Below are 26,347 nucleotides of genomic sequence, written 5' to 3' on the forward strand. Positions count from 1 at the left end.
CTGATTTATAACTCACTTTTTTTCAGTCATCTAAATTACGGCTGCCTCGTATGGGGGACAACTTCAGCCACAAATATTCAGAAGCTGTTTGTAATCCAGAAGAAATTTCTTAATTAATTAATTTAATTATGGGGTTTTACGTGCCAAAACCACTTTCTGATTATGAGGCACGCCGTAGTGGAGGACTCCGGAAATTTCGACCACCTGGGGTTCTTTAACGTGCACCTAAATCTAAGTACACGGGTGTTTTCGCATTTCGCCCCCATCGAAATGCGGCCGACGTGGCCGGGATTCGATCCCGCGACCTCGTGCTCAGCAGCCCAACACCATAGCCACTGAGCAACCACGGCGGGTGCAAGAAATTTCTTCGTGTCATTTGTAATAAGCCCCGTGATTTTCATTCCGCTCCTCTTTTCAGCGCCCTTAAAACCCTTAAATTGCCTGCCCTAATAAACCTGCGCTTGTTGTCAACCTACAGAAGATATGAGAAAAATATTGGCGCCCTCAGCTCTCTCGCTAATCTCACAAAACGAGAAACCCCCTACACAACTCGAGCTCCTGAGACTTGGTATGTTCCTCAACTTCGGACTAATTATGGCCAGCAAATGTTATGCCACTGGTTGCCCAGTTTACTCAATGATCTCACCAGACGCAACATCGATGTGCTCACTTGTTCCGCAAAAAATCTGCGTGATATGTTCCTGCAATCTTGACTGTGTACCGTTGTACTTAGTAATTTTTTGCCCTTAGTGTTTTTGCTCTTTTTTTTTCTTTTCTTTTCTTTTTTTCTTCTCTTTCTTGTTTTCCCTTACCGTTTCCCACCTGCCCTGCTGCTGCCATTGTAAACGGAACCTGGGGCCAGTCAAGCTGCTTCTCCGCAGCTTTTTTCCCCTTGTTTTTTCCGCCACAACCATGTACCTCCTTGCTTGTGGAAACAAACAAATAAAAAATAAAATAAAATAAAGTACCCGCAACAGGATGATGCTCCGGAATGCTGCAGCATTACGGCGCATCATCCTGTTGCGACTCAGAACATTGTGATGGAATGCCAGCTTATTCCCTCCCTCAGAACCAGTGGGTACGCCCACCTCCCACATGTACCGGGGTTCAAAGCAGATGGATACATTGACTGGTCAGCAGTCTAGATAAACGCGAGACGTTTAGAGTACTAATGAAAAAAAAAGCGTGGAAGAGATTGATAGATCTGGGGTAGTTGCACGCATAGGTACAACTGTACAACATAGGGATGGTTTAATGAAGAGAAAATGCGAGACTGCTAGATTATATATATATATATATATATATATATATATATATATATATCTGCTTAGCTCAAACAGGCTATAGTTGAATATTGCCGCCGCCCCGTTTATAATGGGGTGGCAATAGAAAGCATCATCATCATCATCATCACCACCACCACCACCAACCACCACCCAGATTATCGGGCAACTACCGCGCTCAACAGAACAGTGAACTGCACAGGACATTTCCGTAAGCTATTGAGCAACATTGAAATCTTTAACAATAACACACCACAGGCATTTGCTTGAGGGCTATTTTACACGAGTCCTATAGTCGGCCCGAATTATCTGCTTAAGGATCGTGATTTTGCAGCCATTTGCTTAACGACTGCTCCTTCTTCGACATGTTATATTTGCATCTCTTGCTTGTCCTTATTGTGTCAGCACTAAAATAATTTTCTTCTTTTACTTCTCTCTCAGTTCTTGTGCGTGCGTGCGTGTGCGTGTGCGTGTGCGTGCGCGTGTGCGTGCGCGTGCGCGTGTGCGTGTGCGCGTGTGCGCGTGTGCGCGTGTGCGCGTGTGCGCGCGTGTGCGTGCGTGTGCGTGTGCGTGTGCGTGTGCGTGTGCGTGTGCGTGTGCGTGTGTGTGTGTGTGTGTGTGTGTGTGTGTGTGTGTGTGTGTGTGTGTGTGTGTGTGTGTGTGTGTGTGTGTGTGTGTGTGTGTGTGTGTGTGTGTGTGTGTGTGTGTGTGTGTGTGTGTGTGTGTGTGTGTGTGTGTGTGTGTGTGTGTGTGTGTGTGTGTGTGTGTGTGTGTGTGTGTGTGTGTGTGTGTGTGTGTGTGTGTGTGTGTGTGTGTGTGTGTGTGTGTGTGTGTGTGTGTGTGTGTGTGTGTGTGTGTGTGTGTGTGTGTGTGTGTGTGTGTGTGTGTGTGTGTGTGTGTGTGTGTGTGTGTGTGTGTGTGTGTGTGTGTGTGTGTGTGTGTGTGTGTGTGTGTGTGTGTGTGTGTGTGTGTGTGTGTGTGTGTGTGTGTGTGTGTGTGTGTGTGTGTGTGTGTGTGTGTGTGTGTGTGTGTGTGTGTGTGTGTGTGTGTGTGTGTGTGTGTGTGTGTGTGTGTGTGTGTGTGTGTGTGTGTGTGTGTGTGTGTGTGTGTGTGTGTGTGTGTGTGTGTGTGTGTGTGTGTGTGTGTGTGTGTGTGTGTGTGTGTGTGTGTGTGTGTGTGTGTGTGTGTGTGTGTGTGTGTGTGTGTGTGTGTGTGTGTGTGTGTGTGTGTGTGTGTGTGTGTGTGTGTGTGTGTGTGTGTGTGTGTGTGTGTGTGTGTGTGTGTGTGTGTGTGTGTGTGTGTGTGTGTGTGTGTGTGGCGCGGCGCGTACGGACGGGCACGTAGGAAGCCCAAGAGAAGCTATCGCAGCTGCCACTTCTAGAATCTGAAAATTTCCACGCCTATGTCTCGTCATTTGCGTGCGATAGATGCCTGGAATGCCAGCGCGCCACGGGAAAGGTCCGGGTTCTCCCGAATCTTCTTTCTCGAGACCGGAGGTCACGGACTGATCACTGCGCGAATTGCCTGCGCGGTCGAGTCGGCGGCGAGGCTGCACCCCAACTGGACTGTGTACCTCTTGTCCGTGGCCTATGGCGAAGAGGCCTCGAAGGGCAACGCCACGTTCGCGGGTCCTTTCGCTCAGATGCTGCGAACCATTCCGAACGTCGTCATGAGCGCTATGAGGGTGAGTGCCTCCGGCAGCTTGACGGCGGGGGAGGGGGAAGGGGGGGGGGGCGGTGAGAACAGCGGTACGGTTCACTGCTGGTTTGGTGGATAGCTAGAACATTGTGGTAATTGTGGCAGCGCGAAATTGACACGGGACAAATCGAAGGAGTATTGCTAGCTGCAGGCGAACCTATAACGTTGTAAAAGCTGCCGGCAATGGAGGTTTTCGAAATGGCCCATGTCGACAATCGTGCCATGCACAATGCCCCAAATATTGCGGCTTACTCGGTTAAAGCATGGTTAATGCATGCTTATAGCTTTCTCCCCTTCCTTCACATCGTATTTATCCCGCGGAAAGAACAGTGTGCTAGCTGTCTCGTAATCATCATTCTAATAACGGGTTGGTCACCATATCTTGAGCAGTCGGGCATTGCGGTAAAGCCAGCTTGTCATATTTCTTTAAAGACCGCGCCCGAGTGCCACTCATTAAAGGACTCTAGACGCTAAAGCCCGTACAGCAAGGACTGATGGCGAGGCCTGAGTTGAACCCACCCGTGTTAGCGCTGTTTAACGGGCCACGCGGTACGCCAATCACACTACATGCTCCTTATAGCTAAGGAATTTGAGGGGGAGCGAAAGCACCTTTCTTAAATATCCGCAGGGCCGGCTCATGCATGCGGCTATGGCGTTGTACAGGAAGCGCAAAGTGCGGCTCCCAGCCGCGGCAGCCGCATTCCAGGGAGAGTCGAATGAAAAAAAAAAAGAACGCTCGTGTATATCCGTTGCTTTGAGTGCAGGTTTAAGAACCTCGGGCGGTAAAAATTATTCCGGAGCCCTCCTCGTACCCCACGGGGCAGTTTCGGTGCATAATGTCGCACAAATAAAGCTATTTCCAGAATATTCGTTGTACTCGCGCGAACTAAATATCACTTTGTTCCTTCTGCTAAAACTTTATGTTCTGCTTCAAATTCAGGATATTCTCAAAAACAATTAAATATCGCTAAGAGATTGACAATGGAAACACGATGACGACGCGCTGAGTGATGCCTTGCCCCGCTAGGCTGTAGATCGCACTAGAAAGTGCCTCTCTGAAGTGCAAGGGAACGTGATGTAAGAAGATAGGGTGGCCCTGCGGGCTTCCGCTAGTGTGGGACCTCCAGTCTAACGACGAAGTGTCTTTTGATACAGCGCTGTTCTTTCTAGCTCCGCTTCATTTCTGTGAAAACCTAAGTTCATCCGCTGGTCCTCGCTCCCTGCTCGGTCGTGATTTAAGTGGACGACCCCGCACGTCTGCCGGCGACGGCGGCGTCAGCGGCGGCCGCCTCCAGGAAGCGGATCGGTCAGCAGAGCGACACCGACAGCGAGGACACCCATGTCTACTCTCTCAGCAGTGAGGACACTTCCGATGACGACTTCCAGCTTGTGCAGAGCCGCAGAGCGAAGAGAAGGAACACCAGGACGTCCTCATCGTCAAGCACGCAAACAGTGAGACAGACGCAGAGGCCGGACGGCAATACCATCATATTTTTGCCCCTGCTTCCCACCGTCAACATGAAGCTACTTAACAGGAAGTCTGTGTCGATGTCACTGGAAGCCCTGGTGCCAAATGAAATATCGGACATTCGAGTGAACACCCGAAAAAAATCTTCTGGCGGTTGATGTCCAGCATGCGGCTGCTTTGACCACTCTAGCACAGGCGACGACAGTTCAGACTTTTTCCCTATTCCTGGTACACTGAGATGGACTGTGGGGCTGATAAGACACCAAGGGGGTATCGATGGTTTAGGTGAAGCGGTGAAGCCCGAGGGAGCCACCTCGACAATGGTCAATCTTCAGCGACTCAAAGGCAGCCCTACAATAGGTGGTATCAGCTCTGCGTCGCGGTCCATTCGAACAGCTCGTATTCGATATTTGATGCCTACTCCATACATCACGGGAGAAAGGACACGACGTGACGTTTCAGTGGCTGCCAAGTCACTGCGGCGTCATAGGAAACGAAGACGCCGATAATGCTGCTCGGGCAGCTCTTGAAGACGCACAAGAAGAAGCCATACCACTTTCACGGTCTGACGCAGTTAGCAGACTTCGAGTGTTTGCACAGGAGATCACGCTCTCTCTGTGGTGCACACCAAATAGCCAGACCAACCGGAGCAACCATCAATACCACCTGCCCGCTTCGATGCATCTCTGTATGCCAACTACACTCTGCCGAAGAGAGGCGACTCTGCTTTATCGCTTATGGCTAGGGGTGGCTTTCACGAAATCTTACTCATTCCGCATTGGAATGGCCGACAACGCTCTCTGCAATGCCTGTCTTTCCGAGGAGACGCTGGAACACATTCTGTGCGACTGTCATGAATATAATGTTCAGCGAAAGTCCCTCGCATCCGTTCTAGCGCACCTTGACACTAGACCACTGTCCCTCGAAACGATTTTCACATGCTGCCGACAGAAGACATCGCAGCTGAAGGCGACGAAGGGACTACTTCGGTTTTTGAAAGAGACGGCATTGGACAAGCGGCTGTGATAGTGATCTCACGTACCATGCAAGTGATGGACTCTAACGGACGATGTGTGTACTGTGCTATGTGCTCTGTCTCTCTCTCATTTCCCCATCTTTCGTCCCCCCCATCTCGCTCCCATGTGTAGGGTAGCAAACCGGTTAAGCTAAACTGGTTAACCTCCCTGCCTTTCCTTCTCCACTTTTTTCCTTCCTTCCTTGCACAGCGACAGTGACGTAGCCAAGCGGGGCGAAACGAAGGCATCTGCCGGGAATGTTGTCGCAGCCGGCATGTGGTGAAACACGGTGCGCGCTAACGTTGCAACTTGGTATTGGTAATGTCACCGAAGAACTGTTGCGTTTTTGGGCGCTCAAATAATTATTTTTGAGGTCCACTGGTACCAGACTTTCTTTTTTGTTTCTTTGCGTGGCCGTTCGGGCACAGAGTGCAAGCATTTGTGAAGAGAATACGCACCGAAAAATTTACAGTGTCTAGTGCCTCCTGGTGCTGCCTGTTTTTAATGGTGATAAAGATTCAAAAAGAAAAGAAAACTGTTAGAAGTAAATTTTCATTACACAGGAATAATTTGTATCAAGCGGCTAAAGAAAAACGCCAATATTAGAGTTTTACCGTACTTCTTACCCCTGCACTGCCGTGAGCAGCCAAACGAGGTGTTCCAGGGGACGCCCCTTGAGTCGTGGTACGAGTCTGGGATCCTGAGCAAGAGCGCCTACCCCGTCGAACACCTGGCCGATGCTCTCAGGCTGGCGGTGTTGTACAAGCAAGGTGGCGTGTACCTCGACATCGACGTCATCGTGATGCGGTCCCTGCACTCGCTGCCACCTTGCGTCTTCCAGGCGCCCGTGGTGAGGTGCTAGCACAGTACACTGTCACAACCAGGTATAACGAACTGGTTCGTACGCCGAATAATCAAGATATGTATATATATATATATATATATATATATATATATATATATATATATATATATATATATATATATATATATATATATATATATATATATATATATTCAATGAAAATATATACTATTTGTGTTCAATATATCAAGTAAATTGATGTATTTAATAATTAACAATATTTTTGAAGGAATTCTTGCCAATCCTTTTTTATAAATTGATTGGAAAGTATAACGTGTTTTCGCATCAGCAACATGGATTAAGACTTCCACCGCCATTGCGACCTTTACAGAAACAATAAACGCAGCGCTGAATGACAATAATTTAGTAGCAATCCCCTTCTTGGTTAAAAAAAAAAAACATTCGGTATCGGTGATCACAGTGTACTTCTAAATATATTAACATGTTACGGTTATCATCGCAGTATGTTTGACCTGCTTTCAAATTACCGCGAGGATCGTCAACAAGCAGTGGTAATGAATGCCATCGCGTCCTCTATGCGGAACTTGCGCGCAGACTTTTACTTTACACCTCATATGTGAGGTATTTGCCGCACATACCGGAATCTTCTACCCTACTGATGTACGATAACGATACATGGATTATTGGCAACTCCAGAATCCGTTACTTAAGCTGACAGCACTGGCCAAATGATCAGTGATGGCTACGGCACCCAGGTTCACGGCGGCTCTCTCGTTTGGGGCTGTGGTCACTTATCTGTGGTCACAATCGAGGTGTTTCGTGGAAGCCGAAAGGGTCCTTGCTGCCGATCGCCTTATTTAGGTCGGTCTCAAGGGTTTCAGTGACGAGATCGGGTAAACAGTTGCGCTGCGAATGCAAACGTCTTGGCCTGCCCAACAAGCCGCATCAGGTGTCTTTTTTTTTTTTTTTAAGCACAAGGAGCCTTTTAAGTGAACCGGGGGTTAAAAAAAAGGAAGCGTTTGTGCGTAGGAATCCTCTCCTATAGGTGCAAGCACACTTGTTCGCGGCGTGGCTGCAGTGGGTACGATGCCACACTGCTTTCCATCTTTGCAGGCAACTCCGCACCGCAGCGACTCGTGTTGCAGCATATAACATGTAGCGTCGCACAAGCAGTAACGTCTGTCGCGCTTTTAGAATGTAAATACGCATATTCTGCACCGATAGAACACTGCTAAAAAAAACTATAAAGGTACTTGGTCAGTGTTTTTTTTTTTTTTTTTTTGTCTTGGTACGAAAACAAATGAGAGTTCCGTTTGCGAGTCGGGGTGCACCTTTGTTTTTAAAGTTAGCTGATACGCGTGATCAGCTCGTTCGTGCTCGCACTACGCGGCGTTCGAGGTATAGGGCCAGGGCTTGTGAACACTGCAGGCACCTGCCACCCGTTGAATTTCTCAAACGAGGCGATACGTGAGAAGCGAATAACAATCAATCTGACCAGGTTGTATTTCTTCCAACAGGTTTCCAAAATTTAGCGAGGGTTTTCTTTTGACAAAGTCAGTTGTTTAGTGTAAATGCATGACTTGGAAACGACTTTACCTGTGTGCACAGTGTCGGAAAGCAAACTATTGGCTATCTGCCCAGGTCGCACGCTCCAAAGCTGGAACTAACACCGTTTGCAGTTGCTTCTAAATTTCTTGTGAGCAGATAAACGGGCAATTCACCGAGGTGAAAAAGAAAGCAGCACACCGTGCTTGTACCACTAAACTAGACCATGCTATGAAAACGATATCTCTCTTCGCGGCATAGCATGTGTCATGATCAACTTCAGACCTTCCGAAGTAGTTATCCTTCCTGCTACCGTGCCTGCAGACAAAAAGTACATTAGCGAACATATTTCTGCTGCTATAGCGTTAGTAACAATAATACTGGGGTCGAAAACTATAAACTAACAAAAACCAAGTGAAGCTTAAGCGTACATCGCTATAATTGGTCACAGCGCCTGCCTGAACAAAGTACACCGCGATTTGAAACACCAGCAAGATAGTTAAAATAAGAAAGAAAGCAACGGGCGACTCGCCGGGAATAAAGAAGTCGACCCGAGTGAAGTGTTCCGATACCGGTGCAGTATCGATCACCTTATCCAAGTCGCTCTCCGATGCGCGCTGACGGCTTCTTTCTAGAAACGATGAAATCGTACATTGCTGTCTTTCCACCGTGATTACGAGCACAATAGTACACAACAACAGCCTTTCGACATCCGTCTTTCTTTCATTTCCGGACTTGTGAGCAGCGACATCGCGACGATTTGAGAACTGCGAGACGTTCAGTGCGTGCCGCGATAGGACGCGCTCTTTTGCTTCAAGCGTGAACCTGGATCGGCTGTTTCGCTGCGCGGCCGCTGTGTGGCGAGAATTTGCTTGGAGTCGCAAATAGGCACAGCTAATAATCGAGATCTTGAATTTAAAGCAAACATCTAATTTAAGAAAGTTACCCGATAGTTATCAAATAACAGACTAAATATTCACACAAGCAATTGATTACGTCAGAGACCTGGTAATTGTTCTAAATAATAATTTTCTTTAGTGCGTAAGCAGAATAAGATATCTTTTTTTCAGAAAACATGCAAGGCATTCGAGATTTTATCACTACAGAATTGTAGTCGTAGAAAGAAAGACTAAATGGGTAACTGTCCGCTCCAGGCTAAATAAATATAATCAACCAGTCTGATAGCGAATAAGTACCTTCAATTAAATACCTTGGATACATGGTAGATAACCACTTACACTGGCACTGAGAAAGAGAGACAAGCACAAACAAAGTGCGTAGAGGGTGGCGTTCCTAAAGTATACGTGAAAGCCCGCGAAGCCGCAGAAGTGAGAAAGTGGGCTCTTGGCTACGTTCTGGTTGATGCTTTGCGTTATGACAACTTATGGCAACTATCATTTGCGTACAACTAGCTTTTGGTAATTTGAATATTGATCTCGCGAATAATACATACGGTGAGCATGATGAGCAAAACATGAACAAGGTGAATGCAGGAGCCAACGTTTCGACAAGTGGACTTGTCTTCTTCATACGGTGAGCATGTACTACAATCCCGTAGTAATATCTTGTAGCATATATTATGAAAAAATTATCTCATTCTGCTTACGCACTAAAGAAAAGCGCTATTTAGAACAATTACCAAGTCTCTGACGTAATCATTTTTTTATATATATAAGACTCATCTGCATCTTTTAGCATGCACGTTGTTTATATTCGGAAAATTATTTTTTCCACTGTATATATGATACTATATTTGCTTGACTAAATTTTATTGAGCGTATATTTCATTGTTAAGAATCGATGAACTGTTCATCTCATAGTTGATGATTGTATATTTGATGCTATGTAATGTTGTTTTGTCTGTATGAAGAGACATTGCCAAAAAATATTCTTTGGACCAATACTAGCGTAGGGCTATATGGGTTCACTCAATGTTTGCAAACTGTGTGTAAAACATTAATAAATAAAGTAAATCAGTCGATCAAGCACCAACTTCTCTTCTTGCACGCGACAGAACAACGGCGACATGGTGGCAAACTCTTTCCTGGCCTTCCACCGAGGCGACCCGTTTCTGCAATACCTGATGCAACTCGCACGCCAGGTGTACCAGCCGCGCGCGTGGAGCTCCATCGGGCCCTTGCTGCTGCGCCAGGCGACGCTGGCTCGATGCGGGGCCCAACGAGTGACGGCGCTGTTGGGGCGGCAATGCGGTGGCAACGCGGGCTTCACCGTGAGTCTCGCTTCGAGTGTTGTGATGCACTCCAAACACTAGCTTTAATAAAGGCAAAATACAAAGGTTGCAAAAAAAAATCAACTTTTTTTTTCTTTGCCACAGCGACATCGCGAATGTTTCCATGGCTGCTTATTTATACGCCTCGATGTTAGTACTGTGACCAGAGGGAAGACGACGCTGTTCGATCTGTTGTCACCTCAGCTCTGTAATTTTTGTATAGGTTTTTCTATTCATTAAGCAAGTTATTTATATCCTTGGAAGACGGCCGCATCTTTAAGGCGGTACTGTCCCTATAGGAAGGGTACGGCTGCTCCGGCGCCCGCATCTTTGAGGGACTGCGCCATCCGAAAAAAGCCAGCGTGGCGGAGGCGGCCATGGCCTCGCAAGGCGTAGAGCTACCAGACATCAGGGACGATCAGCAGTCCAGTGCGTCATCATCGCTCAGTGGGGAGGACTCAACTATCGTCGACCCTGAAGAGGAAGTGGCTGATATGGCGGAAATGGACAGCGACGGCTTCAAGGTGGTGAGTCATCGGAAGCAAAGAACGGTCGGAATCCCAGTTGTAGTTTTACCAACAAAGAAAGGTGTTGATTTGAGAGAGCGGAACCCTATCAGGCTCTTCGAAGCCATTAAAGCACTGCTGGGATCTGGCCCGATCCGCAGTCGCTTCATAACGCAAGGTGCTCTTCATCTAGATATCGCAACGAAAGAGCAAGTTGACATTCTTCTCCGGTGCTCTCAGATTGGTGACATAAGAGTTAAAACCCGGTTGCCCCATTCCTACATGACTAACACATGTGTTATTAGGAAAGTACCAATGTGGTATTCGGAAAGCGACCTTCTTGACTACTTGAAACCGCAAGGTGCTCTGCACGTGAGACGTTTGATGCGCCGGGTGGAGACTCAAGAAAAAGAATGGGCAGCGAAACCTACTAACTCTGTTGTGCTAACGTTTGCTCCCAAGACCGAGCGCCCCGAAAAAATTGACCTCGGTTTTACCAAGCATGCAGTCCAAGAATTCGTTGAACCTCCTCCCCGATGCTTTAGGTGCCAACGCTTTGGGCATGTAGCCAAGGTTTGCATCAAAGATCAACGTTGCAAACGATGCGGTGGCGCCCACGATTACAAAGCCTGCAAGGCAGATTTTTCTTGCGCTAATTGTAGGGGTGACCACCCAGCGAGTTTCAGTGGCTGCCCCTTCTGTGTAAGCGCCTTACACCGTCGAGTGTCCTTCATTAGTGGTCCCAAAGCACAACTTACTGAAAAGCCGATACGTGGAAGGGACGAGTTCCCTGCGTTAGAGTCGGAAGTTCGTGGCGTGGTAACAAGCAATTTCAGTGAGCGACATGACCCCAGCAAGACGGCAAAGTCCTCTGTGGGTGAGTCGGTTCTTCGATCTGCTTCAGCAAAAAGTGTCCAAGTTCCTCAGCGATCAGATGACAGCCAGACTCGACGACATGGAGGACATTCCCTTGCCTCAAAAGAGATGAAGAAACCAGCTGCAGTGGTGAAGAGTGGGTCCCAGTCCGCATCTTTTGTTGAAGTTGTGAGGCAGTGGGTACAGCAAAATAAGGAGCTCAAAAATCGGGATAATTCTGACCTTATGCGAGTTTTCTTTGAAGTCCTGCGTTCATATCTTCAAGCGATGCAGACTGGCACTCTGAAGAACTTTTAACAGCTCGTTCTTTCCTTCGAGTCCATGATTACCGCCTTCGCAGCAAACTTTACCTTGTAATATGGATAGGTTTCTTCAACCTTGTGCGACTAAAAATCCCCGAAAAGTGCCGTTTATTATACAATTGAACTGCGCTGGGAATATAAGTCGATTAGCAGAACTGAAATTATTTTTCAAAGAAACTTGTGTTCCACTATTGGCCCTCTCGGAGGCTGGCCTACGAAGCGGGATATCTTTGACTGGAAATGTCGCCCACAAGAATTGCAGGATATAAAGTCATCTCCCGCAGGAAGTGCCGCCCTTTACATACGAAGAGAGATTCCTCATGTGGCTTTGAACGTCACCGATCTTTGCACCGATAGTATGGAGGTAGCGGCTGTGAGGATATGGCTCGGCTTCCGAACTTGTCTACGTGTATACCTGTCTCCGCCGAAGAAGGTAGCAATGTATTTGTTTCTCCAACAGCTTTGTGACCGTTGCCCAGCGCCCCGAATTATCTGCGGTGACTTCAACGCCCATCACTCTGTCTGGGGTGAGAGGAACACAGATTCCCGTGGACGCAAACTTGTAGAAGTTATCGACATTTTCGACTTCTGCATGGCCAATGACGGAAGTCGCACTTTCTTCCGGCCTGCAGCCTCAGCCACATCTATAGACCTAACCTTGCATTCACCTGACATCTGTGTGAAGTCCCGAGCGTACTTGGCCCTTAATACTCTTGGTTACCTAGGTCTTCACGCTAGAGGTCGAACTAAGAGGTTGAAACCACTTTGATGATTCGCGAGCCTCGATTGTTCGTTGACAATTCCTCACGCTCACGCTAAGTGGAGTTCTCCTTTAGCGGCAACGCGTTCGCTCGAACTGGAACATCTTGAGACTGAATATGCACGTCATCTTCAAGTTTTTACTGATGGCTCTGTGGACAAGGTCAGAGGATCTAGTGCAGCTGCTTTTCACATTCCCTCTTTGAAGTATGATTGGTCTGTTCGCTTCACTGCAGTCATGTCCTCCACAACGGCCGAAAGCGTTGCTCTAAAGAAGCTACGGTTTTGTACTCCTCAATCTGTTGTCATTCTAACAGATTCAAAATCTGCCCTTCAAAGGTTAGAGCACGGGTTCCCTGCTGATGTCTTATGTCTTAGCTCCCAACGCTCGGTGCACAATCTCCATATCAAAGGCTTCTCCATACGTTTCCAGTGGGTGCCCTCGCACATAGGTATCATAGGCAACGAGATGGCGGACAGCCTCGCCCATAAAGCGCTGTCTGGGAATCCATTGAGAAAAGTGCCTCAAGAGGACAAGAGACTCTTCAGAGAAGCGATATTGTGCCATTTCAGTTCTTTGTGGAGCTCACCTCACAAGCCATGTGGGACCAAGGGTCTCAAAAAAAACCAAGCCACTTTACTACTCCGCATTCGCACGGGCTCTGCTCGTACCCCTGCGCGGATGTATAAGACTGGCCTGGCGTTGTCTCCATTATGTTCAACATGTGGTGTGTGCGGTGACATAGAACATTAGCTTATGTGCTGTACTCTGTATAACGAAAAAAGGAGTGTGTTATTCGGGTCCCTCAAGAAGCCAGGAGTTCCTCAGAGTTCTCTTCAGGACATTGTTTTCCCTCGCGGGAACCAGTTGTTAGGAAGGAGGTTTCTCGCCTTCTTTTAAATTAACTGCAGGACACGGATTTGGCCTCCACATGGTGACCTTAGGAGTTACTATTTGTAATTCTGAGCTCATTGTCTGATTTATGTGATTTATTTATTTTGAGTGTCGCCATGGTGGAGCAATTGCCGGCAGCAACTGCAAGGCTAATCCCACCAGTAGCCCACAACCACTCAACTGAACTCAATTGTGACCAGAGACGGCGCATGCGCGCGTGTGTAATTAAGCAACGTGCGCCAGGCCCGTTAAGGTCTCATGTACGGGGTGAACAAGTTGGGCGATAGAAGGAATTCAATCACCAAACAACTTCAGAAACAGCTCTGGATGGCTACCAATGTATAGTAATAAACGTGTCAGCGCTCGTATTGTGACCAAAGTCCCCGCGTGCTTGCGTGCATAACCTAGGAACGCGCACAATGTCCCGTTACAGTGGCTCCTTTCCATCTTTCATATGCTTCACCGTATAACAATACCCTATAAAAGCGAAGCTAACATAAAGGAACCGGTCATTATGAAACGCATACTAGACCTTCGCCTCACATGCGCTCCTCAACGCATGTCTCGATCTGAAGTGGACTGACTTAGCCATGCACAAGGAGCTTATATACTTCTTTGGGCACACACTGCCTACACATAAATGGCTTGGATGTAAATCTGACTTCGCCTAGCTGCCTAGAGCATAATGACAATTACGCTGCGGCTGTGCTGCACGACGCTCCCCCCCCCCCTTTTTTTTTCTTCTCTCTCTCTCTCTCTTCGCGGTAGGGTTGGGGCATTATTTCTGGAGATTTATAACCGTGTCCGTACAATCGGGAGGGTTGGACGGAATTTGGAGTCTCCCGGATAAATCTTGAGTGTTGGCAGTATGCGTTACTGATAAGAAGAAACACCGTTGTTTGTGCGCTCATGCTAGCAGCGCAAGGCAGAACGCTGCCCTAGCTACAGTGTACCCTAGCCACTCGGCCGAGCCACATTTGAGTGCTACGTGACGATGTGTTCTAGATAGCATATACATACATGCAAGTGCTGCTTGTGGCAAATTCAAAATTTTAACCGTAATTGGGCACCACATCTGGCGGGCTGCCATTTTCCAACTACCAATCTGGGTCACGATCTTGTAACGATGCCCTATCCCGATAGTTTACATTTGGGCGCTTCGTCAGTGGTCCGAGCGACGCTCCACTCGCTTTACTGATGGGATCAGCCAACCATGAACGGCGGGTTATAAGAGTGGCATACAATCGAGTAGAAGACTTCGTCTTGGCGCATCCCTCTTTTTTTTTCCGCTGTGACTAACATCGGCATGCGATTTCTTAAAACGTTTTTGAAGTTAGTTTCATTACAGTGCAAGTAGAAAACCTGTCTACGACTGCATGTATGTATGTATATATATATATAATCATCTACCGTCAAGAATGTTAAGTGTATTCAGCCCTGGCGTTACTCTTGCCTTGCACGTAAAGTAAAGTATGTGTTTATGGCGATTAGAATTCTTTGGAAACCTTAAGCATTTTTGGGTCTGCCGCTGTATAATTAAACATGTAGGCGGATCCAGAAGGTAGTGCAGCCTAAAAACGTGTGCCTAGAACCCTTTTCAAGGCGCCTCCTTTTATTAATATATATATTGCTAAGATATTTATTAGCAACGGGGGCAGGCGAATGGGTAGCAGTCAGAAGCGTTTGGCAAGGACAGCCACCACGAGCTCATATCGGTAGCGATGGTGCTGTGGCGCAGGCAGGTTACTCTTCTTCGTTACAATCGCCCTCGCAGAAAAAGGCGCCATCCTGGCGGCCTAAGGCGAAGAGACTACTATTGGGTCGTAGTACGGCTTAATACGAGAGACGTGGACAAGTTCGCGGCCGCGATGGCGTAGGTCCGTCGATGGCGTGAGGGGCTCTACGACGTAATTAACGGAGGACGTTTGCTCCAGGACGCGGTATGGTCCTAGGTATTTTGGGACAAGTTTTGCGGAAAGGCTGGGTGGGGTAGCGGGTACCCGAAGCCATACGAGAGGACCAGGAGAAGAAGTTGGTGCAGAACGGTCGGCAGGTTGACGGGATTGCTGCTGCCACTGGTCCTCGGTGGAAAAAGAGCGGGCAAGCTGGCGGCATTCCAACGCTGGTTTGACTCTCTCGCACAAGATCTAGAGGCCACCACGAGCACACTGCGCACCACAACCGAGACACCAGACATAGACTCGCATTCACTTCATCTTTGGAACGCCCGCAGAGGGTTCACACGACGATGGAAACGACAACGCCTCAACCGCAAACTTAGGAAACGTATAGATCAAATTACACGGGAATCTCAGGAGTATGCAGAGATCCTTACGAGGAAATAACTGGCGAGGATTTTGGGATGACCTCTCAGGCACATTGAGCACAGCAAAAACGTGGTCGATTCTTCGCTCACTCACAGATCCCACCACAACAAAGGGAAGAACATTTCAACAGCTGCACATCCTAATGCACGAGTACAGGGACGATGTCTCGACACTCCTCAGAGAGCTAGAGAAACATTTCATACCCACAGGCCCGCCGCCGCAGTACCCTGACTATCCTTATGTAGGCGAGGCGAAAGAATTGCTCGATGCAGACATCACATCTGACGAGGTGCGGGTGGTCCTGTAAGACCTACGCTGCAACACGGCACCGGGAGCCGACCGCATCCGATTCGCCACCCTTCGTAACCTCAGTGACGCAGATATTAACCACCTCACCTATATCTTCATTGATTGCTGGCGCAAGGGCATGCTTCGCCAAGCATGGCGACACGCCGACATCACACTGATCCCCAAACCGGGCAAGCCTGTTAAGGTTGAAAACTTACGACCCATCTCCCTAACATCCTGCATTGGTAAGCTCATGGAGCATGTACTCTTGCGGCGTCTGCAGCCCTTCCTCGAAGAAAAATCATTCTTTTCTAATTCTCAATTCGGATATCGGGCTCATCTGTCTGCCAAAGATGTGCTTTTACAATTGCGGGAGGAAGTCATAGGACCACCGTCGTCCGCCCAAACGAGAGCACTCATCGCCTTAGACCTAAAAGGGGCATTCGATAATGTTGAACATGACCTCATCTTTCGCAATGTTGCACATTCACGCTGTGGAATCCGTATGTACAACTATATCCGCGCATTTCTTCGAGATCGCACAGCCACCGTAGGAATGGGACCGCATCGATCCGGTACGATTCGCCTTGTAGGACGTGGGACACCCCAGGGCTCAGTTCTTTCCCCTACTCTATTCAATATCGCGCTCGCAGGGCTCCCCCGGCTACTCGACCAGATCCCTGATGTGACCCACGCTATTTATGCGGACGACATTACTATCTGGTCGACACGGGGTTCCGAGGGAGCCATCCAGGACCGACTGCAGCAAGCAGTCGACACAGTTTCCGAGTACGCGAGAAAATGCGGCTTAAGATGTGCTCCGGAAAAGTCGGAGCTCAATATCATTCGCCCCCGGAGTCGTTCCTCTACTCCCCCTATCACTGTGCACGTGGATGGCACACCGATACCACAGGTAAATCGTGCTCGTATCCTCGGCCTACACGTCCAAGCGGATGGCAGGTCAAACTACACTGTTTCCCTTCTATCCAGACAGATTGAGAAAATTCTGGCCATGATCCGGAGGGTCTCCAACAGGCACTCGGGCCTTCGAGAAGAGGACCTGCTGCGCTTGGTGGAGGCATGCGTGATCAGCCGCCTTACATACCATCTCCCATTTCAGCGGTTGACCCAAGCGCAACAACTTCGCATAGACGCAATGATTCGCAAAGCGACGAAGCTGGCCCATGGCCTCCCGAATTATACTTCCACACGCCGTCTCCTTAACTTAGGGACACATAACACACTAGGCGAGCTGCTAGAGGCACATTGGGTCAGCCATCACCATCGCCTCCTACTCACTCCTACTGGCCGCCATCTTCTCACACGACTAGGATACTCAGTCCCACCCCTTGAGTCTGAAACCCGTCCAACGATCTTGTCGTCAGCGATACGCCAAACACTAAGTATTCATCCATTGCCACGTAATATGCACCCCGAGCATGACAAAGGGCGGCGCAAAGCCCGTGTACGATACATTGGCCGCATGCTTGCAAACATCCCTGAAACACATACTTTATACACGGACACATCACGCACTTAAGAGGGCTATACCTCGGTAGTTTTGGATGGCACCGATTCCCTGAGAGACTCTGCTGCAATGCGCGGAACAAATGCCGCGTACGGAGAAATTCTCGGTGTTGCTCTTGCAATTCGATACGCCATCCGTGTTCCTGAGGAAGTGTATGTATTGACGGACTCACAACAGGCATGCCGGGCGTTCCTATCAGGACATGGCATCCCGAGAGCGGCGCACCAAACTGTCAAACAGATCCCGCAAAATACACCAACCACATCTCCCCGCATCCACTTACTCTGGACCCCTGGTCATACCTCGCTGCCGGGTAACGAACGCGCACATGCGGTTGCCCGATAAATTTCCCTCCGGGCGACTCGGCGTGGTGAGGCGACTAGTTCAGAGTGGGGGGATCCCTTGCTCCGTTACAAAGACATACTCCGTCATTATACACGCATTCGTCGCACCCACGCCGCACCACCACCGTCCTTCTCGCGGGAGGAAGCAGTGGCATTACGCCAGTTACAAACCGCAACTTTTCCTAATCTTGTCTCTCTCAATAAATTCTACCCACACTGTTATGCAGATCGTTGCCCTGGCTGTTGCAGCTCGCCCACAATCTTCCACGTCACGATTGAGTGCACTGCAAACCTCTTTCCTCCCTTGCCAACTCTCCTTTACCCCCTACGCAACAAAGAGCTGTGGGACGATGCCCTCCGCGACGGACCTCCCGAGGTCCTCCGAGCTGTGATGCAGCGGGCTCGAAACATCGCCGGAATCATCTTAGGGACCCTGGACTGAGGGTTCCTCCCACACTGCTCTCGCCATTCAAATATTATTAAGAAAGATGATTTACTCTCCCTCTCTGTCGGCATGACGAGCAGCTTCAGATAGCGGAGTACTTTCGGACGCGTGAGGTGTATATGAAAGAATGGTATCGAGTGTAGTAGAAGGTTCTCGTCCGTATAGAAGAAAGTAAGGGGAAAATCCAGTAGTTGCTTGGGCCGCGGTATTGTACGCATACGTCACGAAAGGGAGAATTTGGTCCCGGTTTGAATGATCCGAGGCGACGTACATCGAGAGCATATCGCCAAGAGCACGGTTGAAGCGCTCGGTCATGCCTTTAGTTTGTGGATGGTACGCTGTACTAGTGCGGTGGACAATTCAGCATTCGTTGAGTGGTGCCTTCAAAGCACCGGAAAGAAAGGCGCGGCCTCTATCGCTCAGAAGTTCGCGAGGCGCACCGTGGCGAAGAATGAAATGTCGTAAAAGAAACGATGCAACGTCGCGGGCGGTGGCAGTCGGCAGAGCGGCTGTTTCAGCATAGCGGGTCAAGTGATCTACTGCAACAATAATCCAGCGGTTGCCTGTTGGAGTGGAAGGTAGCGGTCCGTATAAGTCTATACCAACACGATCAAAGGGCCTACTAGGGCAGGGAAGGGGTTGTGACGGGTAGACTTGTCCGGGAGGTAATTTTCGGCGTTGGCACTGAACACAGGAGCGAATTAACTTTCGGACGTAGTTATACATGCCGCGCCAATAAAATCGGATGCATAGTCGAGCATAGGTCTTGAAGAGGCCCGCATGCGCGCACTGAGGGTCTGCGTGGAAAGCATCGCAGATAAGGTCACGGAGATGGCGGGGTATCACAGAAAGCCACTTGCGACCGTCAGAAAGGTAATTACGACGATAAAGAAGGCCGTCGCGAATGCAGAAGTGGGTAGCCTGGCGGCGAAGAGCGCGAGATGATGAAGAGGTGGATGGATCAGAAAGGATGCTGATGAGAGCACTGATCCAGGGATCCTTGCGCTGCTCCGAAGGCATGTTGCGCAGTGCATGAGATGGAACTGTGGGCTCAAGGGCGGATAGGCAAGCGCAGTCAGCGGAGACCGGTGAGCGAGAAAGGGCGTCAGCGTCCGTGTGTTTGCGGCCGGAACGGTAGAGAACACGGATGTCGTACTCCTGTAGCTTAAGGGCCCAGCGAGCAAGTCGGCCAGATGGGTCCTTAAGGGTAGACAGCCAACAAAGGGCGTGATGGTCAGTGACGACATCGAAAGGGTGACCATACAAATAAGGACGAAATTTTCCAAGGGCCCAAATAATGGCTAAACACTCTTTCTCTGTAACAGAGTAATTAGCCTCGGCCTTGGTTAGAGTTCGGCTCGCATAGGCAACGACATATTCATCGAACCCAGCTTTTCGTTGCGCGAGTACGGCGCCGAGTACGGCGCTGCTGGCATCGGTGTGGACCTCTGTGGGGGCTGCAGGATCGAAGTGGCGGAGGATAGGGGGCGAGGTTAGCAGGTGGCGTAATTTCGTGAAGGCGTCATCACAGGCGGGTGACCAAGCGGAAAGTTCTTTGTCGCCCCTCAGAAGGGCTGTCAGAGGTGCAATTATGGAAGCGAAATTTCGAATGACACGTTGGAAATAGGAGCATAAACCAAGGAAACGTTGAAGCTCCTTTAACTTCTTTGGTTGTGGAAAGTCGGTGACAGCGCGGAGCTTGGCTGGATCTGGAAGGACACCGTCTCGCGATACAACATGGCCAAGAATAGAGAGCTTTCGGGTGCTGAAACGACATTTTTTTAACTTGAGTTGAAGTCCCGTGTCAGTAAGGCATTTCAGAACGTGCTCGAGACGGCTGAGATGTGTTTGGAAATCAGCAGAAAAGACAACTACGTCATCCAGGTAGCATAGACATGTGTTCCATTTGAGGCCGCGTAAAATATTATCCATCATTCTCTCAAAAGTGGCTGGAGCGTTACACAGGCCGAAAGGCATTACGATGAATTCGTATAATCCGTAAGGTGTTTCAAATGTTGTTTTAGGTCGATCAGATGGTGCCAAAGGGTCTTGCCAGTATCCGGAACATAAATCCAGCGAAGAAAATAACTCCGCTCCCTGCAAACAGTCGAGGGCGTCGTCGATGCGCGGTAACGGGTAAACGTCCTCGCACGTTATCTTGTTCAAACGTCGGTAGTCGACGCAGAATCGAATAGAGCCATCCTTTTTCTTAACGAGAACCACCGGTGATGCCCAGTGACTGTTGGAAGGCTGCACAACGCCACGCTTGAGCATGTCAGCAACCTGGTGATCAATGACACGGCGCTCAGGGGCGGATACTCGGTAAGGGCGCTGCCGTATAGGTGCATGACTGCTGGTATCTATGTGGTGAAAAACGGTCGATGTGCTGCCCAAACCGGAAGCATGGCTGTCGAAAGAAGCGCTGAACTTCTGCAGGAGAGCGATAAGCTGACTTCGTACTGAAGATGACGTTCCATTGTCGATGGAGCAGTGGAAAGCGTCGAGGAGTGACTGATTAACCGCTGGGTCACAAGTAAGTGTGCCAAGGTCCGCAGAAGTAGAAACGGCAGGAGCGTCAAAGATGCAAAAGGTGTCGGCTGGTTGAACGAGGCCTAGGCATTCACCATGAAATAAAGGTAAAGGGCAGGCCGTGGGATTGTCGACGACCATTTTGGTGACGCCACTGTGAAGAGTAAGGAGAGCAAAGGGCAACGGAGAACATCGGCGGCGAATGAACACCTCAGAGGGCGTAAAGAGAACTGTGCCATCAGGAATAGCGGCGCACGACGCAGGCACAAGCAGGGAAGAGCGTGGAGGGACGGCATTGTCTTCGGACACAAACAGTTTAGCACAAGAAGGGCCGTTTTCGATAGTCTCATGGTCGGGAAGTGCAGAAAGTTCGAGTTCGGCGCGACAACAGTCAATAACGGCGTTATTATTTGCAAGGAAGTCCCAGCCTAATATAATGTCATGCGAACACGAGGGCAGCACTACGAATTCGACAGTATACAGTTGACCTTGAATGAAGACGCGAGCAGTACAGGCAGCGAGAGGCGTTATATTTTGAGCTTTCGCGGTTCGAAGGGAGAAGTCGGAGAGAGGCGTCAAACCTTTCGTAGTGTGCGGCAGAGTGCGGCGGAAATTACGGATACGGCGGCTCCTGTATCTACAAGTGCCAGGACGGCGATTCCTTCGACAGACACTTCAATTACGTTGGCTGGAGAGGGACGAGGACTTGGGCATTGCGACGTGGACGCAGTTCGCGCCTCGGGAACTGCGGCCATCAGTTTTCCTGCTCGGTGGACACGAGACGGCGCCGCATCGGAGAAATCGAGCGACGACGGGGAGATGGTGATGGGCGAGTAGAGCCGGTTGGGCGGTCAGGGGAAAAGGAAGAGGTAGGAAGACTGGAAGGCGAGGAGGAAGACGGAGCTGGGAAAGGTGGCGCTCGCCGGATGTTCTGAAGAGGAAGCTCCACCACAAGCAAAGCATATTGGGTGGTCATCGAAGGTGCGCCACTGGTGGGGGTAAGGTCCAAGTCATGGTTGAGGAGTCGGAAAATGCTGTCGGTCGGGTAGCGGCATAGGAGGAAAATGCTGTCGGTCGTAAAGCGGCATAGATGGCGGCAAAAATGTCGGCGGTCGATGCATAGAGGGTGGCAAGAGCGTTTGTGGACGAGATCGGGAAACTGCTTCAGCGTAAGTGAGAGGTGCAGTGACTGGTGTCTGCTCAGCGGCTGGAGGAACGGCTTGAGATACTTGCTCTTGAATGAAGTCGCGGATCGTAGGAGGCAAAGCGGGTTTTGGTTCCGGGATAGAAGATATCAAAGATAGCTGGCGGGCGACCTCTGCGCGAACGAATTCCTGAATTTTTATGAACAGATCAGCATGGTTGTCGTCGACTCCAAGGCTTGACAGAAAGTCAGCGGGCGGAGTGGGACGTCGGGTGTGAAGCCGTTGCCTGCGCAACTCGTCGTAACTCTGGCACAATTCTATCACTTCAGCGAAGGTGTGAGGACTCTTCGATAATAAGATTTGGAACGCGTCGTCCTGAATTCTCTTCATTATATGTTTGATCTTCTCCTCTGACATCGACGCGTTCACCCGTTTGCAAAGGTCAACAACGTCCTCAATGTAGCTCGTGAAGTTCTCTCCGGCCTCTTGGGATCGTGTGCGCAAACGTTGTTCTGCACGAAGCTTTCGTACTGCTGTCCGACCGAAAACTTGGGTAAAGCTGTTCTTGAAGACCAACCACGAAGTGAGGTCGGCTTCATGGTTTAGAAACCATAGTTTCGCAACGTCCGTAAGATAGAAGGCGACGTTTTTCAACTTGGTAACATCGTCCCACTGGTTATGGGCACTCGCTCAATAGAGGAGATGCAATCTTCAACGTCTTTGTCATCTGTGCCGGAGAAGATAGGGGGATTTCGCTGATGCAAGGCACCGGTACAAACCAAGGTGGCCGGCGCCGTTGGAGGAGTTGGAGGGGTGCATGCGTCGTCGGGCATGATGGGGGGTAGAGTGCGACTCCGAAGTTCCAGGGTGGTCGAAACCCAGCACGTCCACCACTTGCTAAGATATTTATTAGCAACGGGGGCAGGCGAATGGGCAGCAGTCAGAAGCGTTCGGCAAGGACAGCAACCACGAGCTCATATCGGTAGCGATGGTGCTGTGGCGCAGGCAGGTTACTCTTCTTCGTTACAATATATATATATATATATATATATATATATATATATATATATATATATATATATATATATATATATATATATATATATACACACACACACTCAATATTACGATATTGTCCACGTGTTCGGAGGAGTCTAACCCCCGTCACGCGCTTCACTTCCTTCTTTTTTCTGTCCCCTTTTCACGAAATGTATTTCGCGCCACAATCAAGTATACCTAGGAAGCCCATGGCACGGATTTCTCAAGCATGGCAGCCGAGACAGTTTCCAGTTTGCACTGTGAAAGGACCCCAGCAGCATCTGACTCGCGCGCCACTTGCGGCTGCTGCCGCTGATCGCAGCATCAAGTCTGTCGTCACTAGTATGGAAAAGCGTTGCGCTAGATGGCACACCTGCCCATCTAGCTACCATAAACCTTCCTTTGCTCGCTTCAAGGTTATGCGTGCAAAGAATTACATTCCTGCTCTGCAGATGTGTGCATGCATGCAGTGGTCACAGCCGAAGGGACAGTACACTTCAAGCTACAACGCACAGGATTGGGCTAGTTGGCGCTCCATTGACTTACGTGTAGCGGATACATTTGAGCGCAACGCTAAGTCAAGCTACAAACGCCGAAGGTTTTGTCACCTCGCGCACCATCGAGGTGCCCCGCCTGCAACGGCCCTCCTCGTCGCGCGAGCGTTCTGAGGCGTCTTCGCTGAACGTTGCTGTCGCTTTCAGTGCTTCGTGAGACTCTTGCAGATTTATGTTCGTCTTCTTTGTTTGACCCGTTAGGGTCACAAGTGCATCCACGGCACGAGAGAATAGCTGCAGCACCATTCGTTCCCTTAGGCAAGCTAGCGTTTGGAGACGCTTCGCCACGTCGATTAGCAACATTTTACTTGGAAAAGGGAGAGCACGCGAGTTCCTATCCTTCTTTTAACGCGATGGCTTAAGGGCCCCGTGTTGCAGATAATGTGCAGTCGGACGTCGCATCGGCAAAAAAAAAAAAAAAAAATTCTGAACTACGCATACCCAACCACTCTTCCACCACCAAAGTTGCTCGTACCTTGTCTTTCATTCTTTTGTGGCAGTGCACCACGCTCCAGGATTTGTTTCTTTCAGTATTTCTTGCGACATATACAATTACTAAAAAATAAATTTGATATGTACCAATAAAGGCAGAAAGTAACACACATTATATATATATATATATATATATATATATATATATATATATAGAGAGAGAGAGAGAGAGAGAGAGAGAAGGTGTTTACAGGTTTTCTAGTAGCTTTTTAACAAAATTAATTTCAAAACATTTAAGAAATCGCATGCCGATGTTGATCGCAGCGAAGAAAAAAAAAGATGGATGCGCAAGGACGAACGGACTAAGGCGCTACGAAGCGCTGTATGACATTGCACCGCCTTTCAGAACTTTACAATTTACCTAGTGCACGACATTTCGACATTTCGTATGCTGCTAAAGTGCGGATTGGCGGGGAGCGCCTGCCTCCTTCTGACGCGTATCCCCGTCCAGCCAATCGGAACTTCAGCAGCAGACGAAATAGACATGTCCACTAAGTGAACGCTTGCAACCCCCCCCCCCCCCCAGATCTGTCGCGGAAAGGACGCGGCGCCCAGCGGCGTCTACATTAAGGCAATCACTCGACAAAAAAAGAAGGGATGTCGCGATTCTTTAAGATGAGTATCCGTTGGGACATATAAATTAGACTAAATCGACAGTGTGTTCTCTCTCTCCTTTTGTTTTCTTTTCAAGACACCTCCTTGGAAATGTGGAAATGACCTCTTATTCTTCGAACAGGTGATGCCCCACTGGATGTTCCTAGCAGTACCCGCCGACCACTGGCAAGTGTTCTTCACCGCCAAAGCTAGCCGCCAGGCGTGGCTCATGTCTGACAGGAGCTACGTCATGCACGTCTACAATAAGTTCAGCGCGAAAGTGCATGCGGTGCCGGGGTGTGCCTACAGACAGGCGGCAGAGGTATTCTGCCACGGCAGTCTGCAACTTTCCTTGGACATTAACGGCATCTTCTGATTTCCATCGAAATATTGTGAACTGTTCAGTTGGCTGCGTATACGCCAGTTTAGCCAATGGGCTGTCAAGAACCACCACTGATTTCATCCCTGGTGCGAAATTTGATACTTTAGCCACCCTTGCTTAGTAACACGGAATCTCCTTTCCATCTTTCTTTCTTTTTTTTTTCTTTTTGAATCACGATCATACAAGGCCTACAGACAATGAAGCCAAGAAAAGCACGGGCAAATTTAGCTGTGGTTTGAATCAAAATGTTTAAACTAAAACATTTCAATTTTAACCGCAGCTAATTTCCTCATGTTTTCTTTGGCTCTATTGTCTGTGAGCGTTATATGGTCCTGTACATGTTTAGCTTTTATCACTGGGTGTGATACAAACGCGTTGGAAGCGCTTAGTGGAAAGTTGCGGAAAGATTTCTTGCTTAGGAGGCACGCCAGAATGTGCCTCGACGAACTAAGAACGGCGAGCGTTCATGTTTACGACTTCTGAGGACCTCAAGACCGCCGCCGACACCACCATTGCCGTAACTGTCGCTAACCGTGGTCTGATCGAGTGGTCGATAATTCATCGTGAACTTTGTTTTGGTCCTGCGGCTGGTGGTTCTTCCTCCGTTGAGCATACTATTGCTGCGTTCACTATTCAAGCTGTCACGGTTTGGAAACTGTGCAGCTGCTAAAAAGTGACCGTCTCCCTTTTCCAATGTAGCTGACTTCAGAGACTAATTAGGTTCTTAGCCACGCATCGCCCATACAAGTTTAGGCAGGTTTCCCGTCAAGGTACTATTGTTGTTGCTTTCTTGTTCCTGCCTGAATATATTGTTTTTCCTTGTGAAGAGGAAGACATGGAAACATAAAGGAACCTGAAAAGAAGCTGTAGCTGTGTATCCGGTTGTATTTTGTTGTGTACGTGTAGTATACTGCTGCAATCCTATCACATAGCAGAATTCACGGCGATTCCCGAGTATCTATTATTAAATAACTTACATATAGCCCTGACCAAGTCTACATTGTAATGGATCGTGCTTTTTCTTGTGGGTACAGTGTTATCAAGCTGCGGCGCATAATTGACAAGGAAGCAAGGACAGAATGTATCTGTTAGCTCCTTTTTTTGTGTTTATATGTTGTTACTGAATGTTACAGTGAGATTCTTTTTGTACAAAGCAATGAAGCATGCCTAAATAAACTTCCAAATTTTGATCACGCCAATGATTGATTCATGTTGTGTGCCTTCCTCTATGCTCAATTACTTACGCTTACACACGAACACCCCCCAGGGAAAATGAG

General features: G+C 48.9%; 1 protein-coding gene across 1 annotated transcript; it reads left to right on the plus strand.

Annotated features, from left to right (window-relative positions):
• The first annotated feature begins 2,685 nt into the window (after positions 1 to 2,685).
• Positions 2,686 to 26,347, plus strand: LOC126533011 (lactosylceramide 4-alpha-galactosyltransferase-like). The gene is made up of 4 exons (XM_055071608.1): positions 2,686 to 2,967; positions 6,046 to 6,315; positions 9,851 to 10,066; positions 24,831 to 26,347. Exons 1-4 carry the CDS (start codon positions 2,686 to 2,688, stop codon positions 25,062 to 25,064), a joined length of 1,002 nt encoding a protein of 333 aa, XP_054927583.1. The 3' UTR covers positions 25,065 to 26,347.

This window comes from Dermacentor andersoni, chromosome 7 (assembly GCF_023375885.2).
Source record: "Dermacentor andersoni chromosome 7, qqDerAnde1_hic_scaffold, whole genome shotgun sequence".
NCBI lineage: Eukaryota > Metazoa > Arthropoda > Arachnida > Ixodida > Ixodidae > Dermacentor > Dermacentor andersoni.

What these genes read in the sequence shown, in the direction of transcription:
- LOC126533011 (XM_055071608.1), top strand. Translation starts at nt 2,686, where the DNA reads ATGTCTCGTCATTTGCGTGCGATAGATGCCTGGAATGCCAGCGCGCCA. An exon ending in TCGTCATGAGCGCTATGAGG is followed by an intron (nt 2,968 to 6,045) that starts GTGAGTGCCTCC and finishes ATTTGTATCAAG; the next exon opens with CGGCTAAAGAAAAACGCCAA. An exon ending in GTGGCAACGCGGGCTTCACC is followed by an intron (nt 10,067 to 24,830) that starts GTGAGTCTCGCT and finishes TTCTTCGAACAG; the next exon opens with GTGATGCCCCACTGGATGTT.